This window comes from Moschus berezovskii, chromosome 20 (assembly GCF_049115385.1).
Source record: "Moschus berezovskii isolate FMDL1 chromosome 20, NW_MosBer_1.0, whole genome shotgun sequence".
NCBI lineage: Eukaryota > Metazoa > Chordata > Mammalia > Artiodactyla > Moschidae > Moschus > Moschus berezovskii.
The window spans coordinates 56597474-56609531 of NC_142479.1; the positions used below are offsets into that span (position 1 = coordinate 56597474).

Here is a 12058-nt window from a genome sequence, read left to right on the forward strand (position 1 = left end):
AACTAAGCAGGCTCAGGGCCAGGGAGAAGTCCAAGTTCACCAACTTTTCCACCGTGTGCTTAGAAGGGCAGACCTGAGCTAGGGGACCCAACATACTCACCTGGGCGAGGATCTTATAGAGGGGCTCCAGGATAAACTCCACAAAACTTCTCTGGGAGCTGCTGGTTGGGGCCTTTTTGGTGAACTTCCGCCTAAAGAGATCAAGAGTTATGGGAGATCCAAGAGGGAGAAGGCAGTGTCACCAACCCCAAGGGTGTACTTCCTAAGTTCTGAATCTGGGCAAAGCCAAGCTGAAAAGAAAGAATGTGTGTGGTCATCAAACCTCCAAATAGGGACACCTGAGAGGGCATGGGTCATGACCCTCACGCACGCCTGGGCTGAGCTGTGGGGACCTCAAGGGAAATGCCTCAAACCCTGTTGGAGCACACGAAGCTGGCTGGCTCACTTAGAGGAGGCAAGATGGTAGTTCATGTTTAATCAAGAAGTAGGTTTTCATGGCCGGAACTCGTTCTCTGTCTGTTTTCACTTACTGGGAGGATGGATCACACCTCCAGGGAGTCCACTTCCCACACTCTACTTACGTCTTAGGGTTGAAGTAGATGTCACCCCAGAGTCTTTTAGCAAACTCCTGGTAGTTAATGTCACCTGTAAGAAAAGCCACACTATGATAATCTACCTAGCAAAGTTCTGTTTGAAATTCTGTTTCATGTGCCACCAGTGGTTTCCAGCTGAGGAATTCTAGCACCTTCCTCTCCAAGGTCCAGACATTTGCTTCTATCCAGGCAGGCAGGTAAAGATATTGAAGCACAAGGGACAGGACTGGCCTGAAGCTGACAAGATGATACTGCAGCCAAAATGAGCACCCAGGTAGCTCCATCTCCAGGCAGCTTGACTGAGCTATGGGCAAAGGTACAGTTTATATTCTTTCCTTTAATGGAACAGGCTCAACTGCCTAAATTCTATCCTCTGTCTGTACCTAAACCTGTCTCTCTGCAGTGATGCTTAGAATTCCTTCACTCCTTCCTGATCCATGGAAGCTCTACTTCGCTGCCGGTGTGGGCAACCTTCCAGCAGCAGCACCATGCCGAGGCTCCAACCAGCCCTCCACACTCTGGAAGCTGGCGTCTGCAGAAAAGACACCAAAGCCCACCTTTGTCATCCTTTTAGTGTGACTGCAACTGCTAATCCTCACCAGACTGAACCAAGCCATTGTGGCTTTTTTTTTAAAGAAAATTTTATTGGACTTATTTATCACACAAGGCCTCAAAAAATTAACAGGAAATATATGGTTTAACCCTCTAGATCTCTACCTAACCGAGTCTTTGTATGTTTATAGTCACTCAGTCGTGACTGACTCTGCAACCCCATGGACTACAGCCCTGCCAGGCTCCTCATGGGAATTCTCCAGCCAAGAATACCAGAATGGGTTGCCATGTCCTCCTCCAGGGGATCTTCTCAACCCAGGGATGGAACCCAGGTCTCCCACATTACAGGCAGATTCTTTACCATCTGAGCCAGCAGGGAAGCCCAGGAAGAGAAGCAAGAGTAAGAATAAGAATGCCCTTGTGGCTTTTAAAATTCAAGATCTTCTAAGTCCAGAGCTCGTTGACCATGTTTTCCTTTCTTTCCCATGTTATTAATTACTGAAACTTTCCCTCTCCCGTGAACCACTGTGTCTTTTACACACCCTCCTACTCCTGCACTTAACACACACTATACTATAATCACTGGACTGAGCTGTGTAGGCAAAGTGTGTGACAGAAGTTAAATAAACACTGACACAAACAATGTGCAAACATCTCTCTAATCCACCCCCACCCCTCACCCTCAATCTCACAGTCAACATCAAGCCAATATTCCCAACCCTCTATCTGATACTGGTGGAAATGTGTAAAGAAACGTCCCTTCCTCTCTGGCCAAAGACAGGCCAGCCCTGCCCACACATTCCACCCCAATCTTTATTAGCTCCTAATTCCCTACAGGATAAAGTCTAAACTCCTTAACCCTGTGTTCCAAACTCCCTCCATGTGCTCCCAACCCAAGCTGCCAGGCCTGCTTGAATGCCTCTCCTTGATGAAGAATCCACTGTTCCCGAACAGCTGCTCCTCCATCCTCACCTCCTCTTCCAGCCCAGGGAGTCTGGAACCCCTGACTCCTTACTCTCTACTATCCAAGCCCCCTCTCCTTTAGCCTTCTCAGACCCCTGGGCCTTTGGAGCTGAATTCCCTCAGCCCCACCCACCTACGGCAGCCACCAGCACTCTGCCCGGACCACCTTACTGTCATTCATCACTGTGGAGTTCTGTCTACCCACTGGAGGAAGTTCCCTTAAGTCAGAGATCATTCGCCATGCCTTGTAATCCTGGGAGGAGGACATGGTTTCAATTCTGGCAGGATGGTGTGATAGAAAAAGCACAAGGTACATTCTAGTTCCAGGCCCACCAATAAGTTCTGTGTCCCTGGGCATAGCTTTCCCACATGGAAAATGATGGGGAAGGACTCGATGATCTGACTCCTCCCAGGGCTGACATTCTACAAGTCCATACACGGTGTCTCAGAATGATCTTGGGGCCCAGAGCTGGTGTCTGCATAAACACTGGGTTCAAAGGATGAGTAATAAATCTCGCCTGAGGCTCGGCCATTTTCAGCCAGAAACTGAATCATCAATGTAATATAATTACATAAACAGTCTTGGGTTTTGCTTCATATGCTGATTCAAAGAACGTTCAGAAACATAAACTGGAACCCCGTTCAGATGGTCTTCATTTGTTGTCCATCTAACCATTTTTTTTAGGAAGAACCATCTGGAAACAACCAAAATACATGTCTAATGATGAGAACATATATATCCATACAGTGGACAATGGGCAGTTATATAAAATCTTTTTTTTTTACTGGACATGCTGTGCAGCATGTGGGATCTTGGTTCCCCAATCAGAGATCAAACCCACATCCCCCGCACTGGCAGCGTGGAGTATTAACCCCTGGACTGCCGAGGAAGTCCCAAAATAGTATTTATAGATAAGATTTAACAGACAAATTCTTATGATCTAATATTAAGTAAATATCTCCTGTAATTAAATACGAAATAAGATCTCACTGGTGTAAAACACTGAACAGAGAAAGAAGGAACTGTATCTAAATGCGTGCAGTAGTTATGGTAATGAGGTTATCGGTGAATTTTGTTTCCTTGATTAGATTTTACTGTATTTTCCACTTTTCCAAATAAGGATGCAGTAAATATATACACGTTAAAAAAAATACCAAGTTTCAGCCGGCCCATTGCTTTCACCAGAGCAAACATTTCTACACCGAGAGTGAGGCAGGGCCACTGACTGGTGCGAACAGAAGCACCGGCGCCCCAGGAGGCGCAGAGGCAGAGCACGTGGGGCTGTCCTGAGAGTCGGGAAGGTGGCCCCAGGGCTCGGGTGCTATGGCTCCGGGGACCTACATATAAAATCACTCTGCTGGGTGTCCCAGTGGGCTGGGAATCCAACCTGAGCTCCCAAGTAGGCCTATGAAACGTCTATGTTGCCTGGTGGTGCTGGGGGCTCAGTCGCTAAGTCATGTCTGACTTCTGCAACCCCAAGGACTGGAGCCCACCTGGCTTCTTTGTCCAGGTGGGATTTCCCAGGCAAGAATACTGGAGTGGGTTGCCATTTCCATCTCCAGGGGAATCTTCCCGACCTAGGGACTGAACTCGGGTCTCCTGCATCGCCGGCATATTCTTTGCTGACTCAGTCACCAAGGAAGCCCCTATGTGCCTGGATACGGTTGGAGAGACAGCTTACAGCACCACTGGTGAGAAAGAGTCTATCGTTGAGGAAAAGGCTTGCATGGCTTTGGGAGCACGGGTAATTTCTTTTTGACAAAACCTGTCTCACTTGAGGAGAATCTTGTTCCTCGTATGAGCCCCCTCTTCACCCATTTCTTTCCAAGCACCTTCATCCTTCTACTGTTTGGGGACCACTGAGCCTGAGAGGAGAGGCTCGGGGTCAAAAAGAGCCCCAAATGTGACTTGGTAACAGTTGATCCAGCGCTCTTTCTGGCAAGGACTCTGGCCTGCAGCCCATTTCTGAACTGTTCAGCAGGAAACACACACACGACTCTGGGGAAGCTGGTGAGACAGACTGCCAGCCAGAGCTTACCGAAGGTGTCAGCATAGATCTTGGCAAAGGAGCCCAGCGTGAAGCAGATGCTGTACTGGGAGCTGGAGAAGCAGACGTTGCCCAGGAGCGGGGAAAGGATCAGGTTCTCATCCGTGGAGTACATGCTGAAAGAGAGATGACCCGGAGTGTGGGGCTGGGCTGGGCTGCAGTGTAAGCACGAGGCAAAGGGTGAAGGGCAGGACTCGGTATCACAGCCTCTCTCCAGCGGCCGCCCTCAGAAGGGGTTTGCATAACACACACAGCTTCACCAACAGCCGGCTCCAAGAAAGTGACATGATGGAGCTGTTCCCTAACTCCCAGTAACAAGATGATTTTCCAGAGCTGGAAACACACTGCATGATCCTGGAGAAGTTAACTGCGCCAGACAAAGGGAAACTTGGAGGACAAACACCTCAGAACACAGGAAATGAAACTACTTTGATGAAACAGGAGTACATTTGAGAAATCTCAATTTCACAAATACAAACAGAAATACCAGTATAAGTAAATGAACGAATGAATGGAAAAAAAAAAAAGCAACTTTGCTCCCCACTCTCATATGGCCTTGTCTGGCTTTGCTTTACAAACTCACGTTAAAACATTTAGTCTTAAAAGTCATGCAGAAGCCACAGGACCCCCAAGTTCACTAACATTTATAAGAAAACCAGCAGCACATACGAATCAACCCAAGTCTTCCTGACACACTGCTTTATGGAATTTCTTAATCTAGAAATACAAGTACTGGCTTCTACAGAGCACTCCCCTCCCACACTCCCAAGTTATGCTCCTCGAAGGCAAGTGTTTTCAACTTCTTTAAAAGCTGCTTCTAGAGCATTTACCTCCATATTTCTAAATAATATATCTATGGTGATATTTCTTGTTTGGCGCTTGAGATGTGACTTCTTGACTTCCTATTCTAGTAGATCACGATTTAGCCCTACACAACCCCTGCCTGTCTTCAGAGAAGTGGATCATTTCATCTTTTGGACTCTGGCTATAACACTGGGCTCCAGTCATTCTCAGCCTCTACAATGTCAGGGAGAAGATACCCCTGTTGAGAACCAGTACTGCACACTGGGGGTGTTCCTAAAGCTGAACTTGTCCTGGGCTACGAGGGGCCTGTCCTGGATCCTCAGGTGGTGATTTTCTCAGCTGGACAGGCTCCTCCAAGGTCCTGCAAGGGGCCTCAAGAAGTTATCTGTACATCTTTCCGCTACAGGTTAAACTGTCCTTAAGACATATTTAACCTATTCTTCAAAGCCACCATGATACTATATTCCAAGGTCTCCCAACCATCATTCGTACTTATTAACCTAAACCCCAAATCCAACTTGTTGAAAAGCAGCTTCAGTAAGAAACAAAAGCCAACAGTTCCTGCTCTTACTGAGTCTGTGCTAATAAGATAATAAAAGCTGACATTATTCACCCATAAGCTATTATCACTGAGCACTGTGCTAAGTATGTTATGTCAGCTATCTACTTAATTTCTTGTAACATCTCATTAGGCAAATACTACTATTCTCTTTTTATAGAAGCAGAAACTGAGGCTCTAAGAGGTTAAGGAATCTGCCCAACTTTACATGGCTGGCTGGTGAAGATGAGACTGACTCTAGAGCTCAGGGAACTGACCGCAGTAATAAACTGAGGATGTGCGGTGAGTTGCCTATCTGGTTAAGGAGCAGAGTTAATGAGGCCAAGGCTGGAGAGTCAGTCCCTGCAGAGTCACAGAATGTTCCTCCAGCTGTGTCCAACAAGCTCATCAATGCATGCCAAGATCTCAGAGTTGTTCCCAGAGGTGTTCAAGGTTAAGATTTACAAAAACCAGAGTGCCAGGGACAGGAGGTTTACTTCGGGGGCTTCTCTACCTTATTAATCCATTGACCTCATCAACAATGTGACGTAGCTTATAGTAAGCATCCGTGGGTGGCAGCTTCAGCTCCAGGATCAGCCGGTCAATCTTGTTGATGCACACAGTGACTGCCAGCCTCTCCTGCACCGCGTGCTTGATCAGCCGCTCTGTGTTCAGCATCACCTGAGACACAGAAGGTGGGGATGAGCACAAAGAGGACAGAACAGGCCAGCACAGAGTCAAAGAAAGTTCTATTTCAAAATATGAAGACCATGGAAGAGAGGAAACAGATTATGAGGGGGAAGCAGAGGGTACCTTATTCAACAGCAGAGTCAGAAATTTTATTTATTTTTTTGGTCATGCCACGCAGCATGTGGGATCTAAGTTCCCCGACCAGGGATCAAACCTGTGCCCCCTACATTGGAAGTGCAGAGTCTTAACCACTAGACCAGCAGGGAGGTCCGAGAGTCAGAAATTTTAAGAGGTGACCTTGTAGGGTTGAGAATGAATAAATACACTGATGATTTTGGGAGCCGTTTCTCAGTGCCAGAGAAGGAACCGAGAAAGGCTTAGGAAGCTGTGGTGCTGAAATAGAATTGTGGGTATTCTATTGTGGAAATTCCCTGACAGTTCAGTGGTTGGGACTTGGTGCTTTCACTTAGCGGGTCCAGGTTCAATCCTTGGTCAGGGAATTAAGAACTAAGATCCTACAAACCTCGAGGTTCAAATGAAACAAACAAACAAAAAAGAGTTGTGGGTATTAAGATAAATTGAGTTTTTTCTTTTTTACTACATTAATGTTTTTAATATGTATGTATAGAAACAGTTATGTATGGGTGTATATTATCTGTGTTTAATGTACCCCAGTAGCCATGAACATACTCTGAAAGACAACTGACAAAATTAATGGCCTAAAATTAAAAAAAAAAAAGAAATCAATGGCCTATATTCTCCAAAAATGCCAATGTCATAAAAGACCAAGAAAGAAGAACCATCCTTATTAAAGACACATGAAAATTAAATGTTATGCATCATCCCAGATTAGGAAAATAAATTCTATAAAAGACATTTATTGGGACTGACTAAGGTCTATAGGAAAATTTCTGTACAACAATGGTCTATCAATGTTAAGTTCCCCGATTTTGGTAAGCCTACTATGGTAACATAAGTGATGTCCTTGTTCTTAGAAAATATATTCTGAAATATTTCCTTTTCATATGGTACAAGGGGAAAACACATACACAGGTGAGTGCATACAACATGTACAGACAGAGAATTACAAATGAGGGAGAGTTCTTTGTGTTACTGCAACTTTTCAGCAAGTAAAGGGCAACTCTGGCTCCCTCTGCTGGCTATCTCACTGATGACAACGTGAATGAGGTTAAGTCAAACGACGGAATCTTTCTATTTAGAAATAAAAAAGACACCCTGGATCTTTTAACTTCAAACTCTTTTTAGCTTAGACAAACTCATTAACATTTCAAACTCTTTCCTTCCTCCCTTTTATTTACCTTTGCATTTTTGTGATGATTTTGAGCCTCACTGGGTAAGGAGTGAGGGACTCATGAGAACTAATTTTGACTTTCATTTGCTGCCCTCATTTTTACAGCAAATGTGAACTTTAATCCCACAGACTCTCACGTTCTCTAGCTCCCAGCTCCCTCAGAGCTCTGGGCATCATTGGGGGCAAATATAACAGGGAGGAGGAGTCTAAGAAAACAGAGGCGGACTCACGCCCTCAGCAGCATCGATGAAAAGGACCACTCCATCTGAGATGCGCAAGCCTGCCGTGACCTCATCAGAAAAATTCACGTGTCCTGGAAAACAAATACCAAATAAGTCACAATTTGTGTGGTGGCAGGATGAGACACAATTAACTTGTACATGGTTGGGGGTGGGGTGGGGCTGCAAAGCACACAAACCCACGAATATTCTCTTTCCCCTCTCCCCATAGCTCCCTGCAGGGTATAAAATTCCACATCAGAGTCACTAAAAGCTTGGATTAAGCTTTTATCCAGGAGACCCTCAAACACAAAGGAAGCATTTCACCAAGGAGGGTATAAGGCATTCATACTCACAGACTAAACCAGTCACAGACTAAACTAAACTCAGTAGAGTTCTGTGAGACAGGACAATTTGGAGGTAGGAAAAAGGGCAAAGGAGGGCCTGCAGCACAGGAGCTGGCTGCTGATAAGGTGGCTGGTGGGTGCAGGCTGGGAGTCAGAGGCTGAGAGGTATGAGGGCAACGGGCATCTGATGGGGCAGAGAAGGCCAATCTGTCAAAACCCAAATTTTCCTATTTAAAAAAGGGAAAGCCTTGGACTTCCCTGGTGGTCTAGTGGTTAAGACTCTACCTTCCAATGCAGGGAGTGTGGGTTCAATCCCTGGTAGGGGAACTAAGGTCCCACATGCTGTGGACAAAAATTAAAAAAACAAACAAACAGGGAAACCCTGAGCTGCGCCTTTCCAAAGAGAAAGTCAGCCACAGAGCAACATATGGTAACCTGTTCCCATGGTAACCTGCAAGTCCCCCAGCCATTGGTGTGTGCTCACCGAGTCTCTTTCAAAAGATTGAAAGACTGAGACTGCCTGAGCCCAGGACCATGTGTGACTCAGCTTTGCTGCCCCAATGAATACATGACTATAAGATTCCCCCAAATTTAAATCTTGTAAAGCAGAGTTAAGAGAGGAACAAAACAGAAGGTCTGGAGCAGAGTGCTTGCTAATTAACTCATTAGATGCAAAACAGACAGTTAAAAAAAGAAAATTATCTCAATGAAGGCAAGGAAATATAAAAACAAAGTTGCAATGCTCTGTTCTGGAAAGTGTGGGACCACGATAAACAAGCTGGACAAGGTTCTGAAGGTAAAAGGTCAAGGGATGACCTACCCGGCGTGTCCATGATGTTGAAGAGGTAGGATTTTCCCTTGGTATCTGGCAAGACCACTGTCACGGGAGTACTTTTGATGCCAACACCCCTCTGAAAGGCACAGAGAAAGAGGGCAAGAGTGATCAAGGCGTCTTCCTATGCAAGAGGGGTTCATGGTGCTCCTGGGTCTTTCCAGTTGCTAGTAAATTATACTGATGTCTCTCCTTGTAATGGGTGTGATTTTTAACTAGGCCTCTAACCAGAATGACCTTGAAGATGAACTATCTGGGTGTTAAACAGCGTTGGGAGGGTTGGGGGGTGGGGAGGAGTTGGTTCAAATACAAAAAGCTAAAAATAAATGAACAAGCTAGCAAAGCAGTAAATAAGTGTTAGTTGCTCAGTTGTGTCTGACTCTGCCACCCCATAGACTGTAGTTTGCCAGGCTCCTCTGTCCATGGGATTCTCCAGGCAAGAATACTGGAGGGAGCAGCCATTCCCTTTTCCATGGGATCTTCCTGACCCAGGGTCTCCTGCATTGTAGGCAGATTCTTTATTGTCTGAGCCACCAGGGAAGTCCAGCAAAGCAGTATTAAACTTAAGTAGAGAATCTAGAGTCCTAAAATCTTACCCTCCTCATACAGTGTAAACAAAAATAATTAAGCACCATATAAGTGAAAAGAAACAATCTGGGGTATTTTAGGTTTATATATATAGGAAATGGCAACCCACTCCAGTATTCTTGCCCGGAAAATCCAATGGACAGAAGGGCCTGGCGGGCTACAGTCCGTAGGGTCCCAAAGAGTTGGACACAACTGAGTGACTAAAGCAAACCATATATATATATATAAAATATATAATAAAAGCTGTTAACAGAAAGTAAGGATTAAAACAACTTCAGTCACGCTAATATATATTCATATATATAAAAACAACAGCTAATATCTGTTGAGTGTTTAACATATGCCAGGACTGTTTAAAGTTCCTTTAGCTAATCATACTTACACTCTTGTGTGTAATTTAACATGTGGTCATTTAGCAGAGATAGAAATAAAGGAGAAAGGGACACAGAAGGGGTTGGAAGGGAGGGACAAAGATTCAAATGGAAAGAAAGCCCAACCAAGTGGAACGGCAAAGACAAAGATGTATACTCACTCCTTTAATCAGAAAGAAAAGCACAAAGACAGACGAACTCATTCACCAAGAGAAGCTACTCCCAGAGAGATCAACACATGGACGGAGTCATCTTACAGCAGATTTTAAGGATGATGTCATTTGAAACATCCTATTTAGCTTCTGCAAAACTTACAGCATAAGTGTTCTCAACACCTCCTGGCACTTGCCCTATTAAGCTCAATTATATCCAGCCAAGGATACGAAGGTCCCCCTTGTACCGGACAGTTTGCCTACCCAGTTCTCTTTCAAGTTACAGATCTTGGGATGACTGGGAGAAGCAGGGAGATAAAGAGTTGAGTGTGGGAGTGAGAGAGCAGGCAGTGGTATGGACCAAACCACTATCATAAAGGCTTCTCTACATCCCCTACAAAACTACTACGGCTGTGAACAAAATCAGATTTCCAAAGGCACACTTACCTCTTGTTCTGTGAAGAGGATGTCAGTGTAGCACAGCTAAAAATAAAAATAGTAAAGAACTGTGGTTACCACCTGAATTCAGACTCCTCTCCCACACAAACCATCAATCACTTTCCCTTACCACCTCCCTGCTCGAGGGTCTCTCCCTCAGGAGAAGAGATGGAAGATAACAGGGTGTCCCTACAGACATTTCAGACAATGAGACTGGCACCCTGCCAGATAGAAAATGCTCCTTCCTGGATGTGTGCTTTCTTGGGGAGTGGGGGAAGTCACTAAAGACCAGGTATGGCTGGAGAGCTAAATTATATCAAATGCACTGAATTCTTCGCAGTGGTACATGGAGACATAGCTGGCCTTCGTGGAGCCCCCACACGTCAAAATAGTCAATCTGGTGGAGACTGAACATTTATTGCACTGAGACTTGCAGTCACACTTGGCCTCATTCACAGGCATTTAAATTTATCATGAAAGCAACAAGGTCCAATTGTATTATATTTATAGAGTAGCCTATTAATACTATGACAGGAAAGAATAGGCTATAAAAGTCAGGATATATCAGAACAGAGGAGCGATCCCAAGTGAAGAACAGATCACCCCAAAATACTGCAGGCTAATATTCTCTATGTTCCTGAGAAAGCTGAAATCATTTTCTGAAGGGTTATTCATAGAAATTGTAATTATAAAGCAGCACATTGTAAGGCACACAATCCTAAGGCATCATTATTTATAATGAGAGTGGCAAGGTGGAAGGAAGGGGAAGGAGAAAGACACCCACCCCTGTATATTCTGAATGGTTCATCCTAAACCCTGAACAGGATTTCTACTTACATCTTGGTCATAGCGCTTTCTGATTTCTGGGTGAGTCTGCTCTATTAAACAATCTACAAAACATGTCTGAAAGAGAAGAGAAAGTTATGTTCTGCCACCCACCAAGGAAAATCTATTCTACCCTTCCCCCAGTACACCGCATAAATTAGGAATAAAGAGAGGAAGAGAGCAGGGAGGATTATGGCACAGCAAAGGATCAACAATGAAGCCACAGGATTATTTTCAAATGAAAGATGAAATCTTTCTTAGACAAGCAACCCCCGGGAAATAAAAACTTATAAAATCAAAATCAAAGTAAGGCTCAATTTCCCCTCTTCTGTCCAGATGTAGACACAAGGCTCAGGCATGCCAATGGCTTAGCCTTCCATCTGGTGCTCAGAAAAAGCTGGAATCACAGCTCAGTTTCACGACAGGCACGGAGGCCCCCAGAGTCAGGAGGTCCAGCCTTCAGGCCTCAGACCCCAACATGCGACTCCGAGGGCTGAAAGCAACGAGCAGAAATGAAGAGCAGCCCTGTTCCAAGTAGCCAAAAGCCCGCTTACCTTGCCGTGGTGCAGATGGCCACAGAGAGTCACATTTCTGATGAGCTCTGAGTTATCCATCAGATCTGCCAAGAAACTGAAAGGACAGAGGGAAAGAGAAAAGGGGGCTTCGGCAAGTTTCCAAATGGGCGAGTGGCACAAAGGTGTGTTAGGTACTTTTGGCCAGGGACAACTTTCAGACCAACTGGAGAATAAAACTGAAAGCTGTCAGTCTAGATCTGGCAGCAGGTAGC

The 12058-nt window shown here is 45.1% G+C and overlaps 1 protein-coding gene across 1 annotated transcript in view; it reads right to left on the minus strand.

Moving 5' to 3' along the window:
* EFTUD2 (elongation factor Tu GTP binding domain containing 2) overlaps positions 1 to 12058 on the minus strand; it is a 37507-nt gene that overhangs the window by 11288 nt on the left and 14161 nt on the right. The window contains exons 5-13 of the mRNA XM_055408063.2: positions 11826 to 11901; positions 11284 to 11349; positions 10456 to 10491; positions 8886 to 8976; positions 7731 to 7813; positions 6013 to 6179; positions 4148 to 4272; positions 582 to 645; positions 101 to 191 (exon numbers count right to left, since the gene is read on the minus strand). Of these exons, the coding sequence (XP_055264038.1) occupies positions 101 to 191; positions 582 to 645; positions 4148 to 4272; positions 6013 to 6179; positions 7731 to 7813; positions 8886 to 8976; positions 10456 to 10491; positions 11284 to 11349; positions 11826 to 11901 (799 nt within the window). The remainder of the gene's footprint in view (positions 1 to 100; positions 192 to 581; positions 646 to 4147; positions 4273 to 6012; positions 6180 to 7730; positions 7814 to 8885; positions 8977 to 10455; positions 10492 to 11283; positions 11350 to 11825; positions 11902 to 12058) is intronic.